Source organism: Etheostoma spectabile, chromosome 10 (assembly GCF_008692095.1).
Source record: "Etheostoma spectabile isolate EspeVRDwgs_2016 chromosome 10, UIUC_Espe_1.0, whole genome shotgun sequence".
NCBI classification, from domain to species: domain Eukaryota; kingdom Metazoa; phylum Chordata; class Actinopteri; order Perciformes; family Percidae; genus Etheostoma; species Etheostoma spectabile.
The window spans coordinates 24,773,849-24,774,700 of NC_045742.1; the positions used below are offsets into that span (position 1 = coordinate 24,773,849).

General features: G+C 41.1%; 1 protein-coding gene across 1 annotated transcript in view; it reads left to right on the forward strand.

Moving 5' to 3' along the window:
• Positions 1 to 852, forward strand: part of LOC116696603 (condensin-2 complex subunit D3-like) — a 2,779-nt gene that overhangs the window by 530 nt on the left and 1,397 nt on the right. The window contains exon 2 of the mRNA XM_032527682.1: positions 248 to 486. Within this exon, the coding sequence (XP_032383573.1) occupies positions 248 to 486 (239 nt within the window). The remainder of the gene's footprint in view (positions 1 to 247; positions 487 to 852) is intronic.

Consider the following 852-nt stretch of genomic DNA (forward strand, 5'->3'; position numbering starts at 1 on the left):
AATGTACAGTATTAATGCCCAAGTAAACAACAGTATTTGACATTGAATGATTATTGCACAGAAATGATAAATTATGGGCTTTTAGCTGCTGACAGTAGTGAAATAGGTCCAAGGCCCATTGATTCCTGTGCTTGACTCATACGTCATGGAGTGGGTGGGTGACATCGTCCAAGATGACACCTAACTTGGACAGTAACCTCTAAGCAATCCTCTCTTAACATTTCCTCTCCGTTGGCGTCTGGTTTAGGTAAACTGTGTCTGCAGCATGAGGATCTCGTCCAAAAGTACCTGCCGGTGTTTGCCAGAGAACTTGAGGTTGGGACAGAGGTTGCCGTGCGCAACAATGTGGTTGTGATTATGTGTGACCTGTGTGTTCGATACACCAACATCGTGGATCATTATATCCCCAACATCTCTGGTTGTCTGCGGGACAATGAGGCTGTCATCAGGGAGCAGACCCTCATCATGCTGACCAACCTGCTCCAGGTGGGAACTCTTCTACACATTCTTCTTCACTAGTTTATAGTTTGAAAAATTGATTTCATTGTAGTTTCATAAAAAAGAAAGAAAGGGGATGATATCAACTAGGACTGAGCCATATGGATGACACTTATCATATTATCATATTATGATATATCCAAAAACTAAGACCATATCCAGTCTCATATCGATATATTGCCCACCCCTAATATCCACATATATAATTACGTCCAAATCTATTTTGCACCCACAAATACAACAGTTATGTTTTTTTTTTCAGTTGACCTAATATACCAACAAACGCTTACGGCAATTTGAACTCAGCCGTAGAAAGACAACCACCTTACAACTCGGCTACTGAGCAAATCAGAA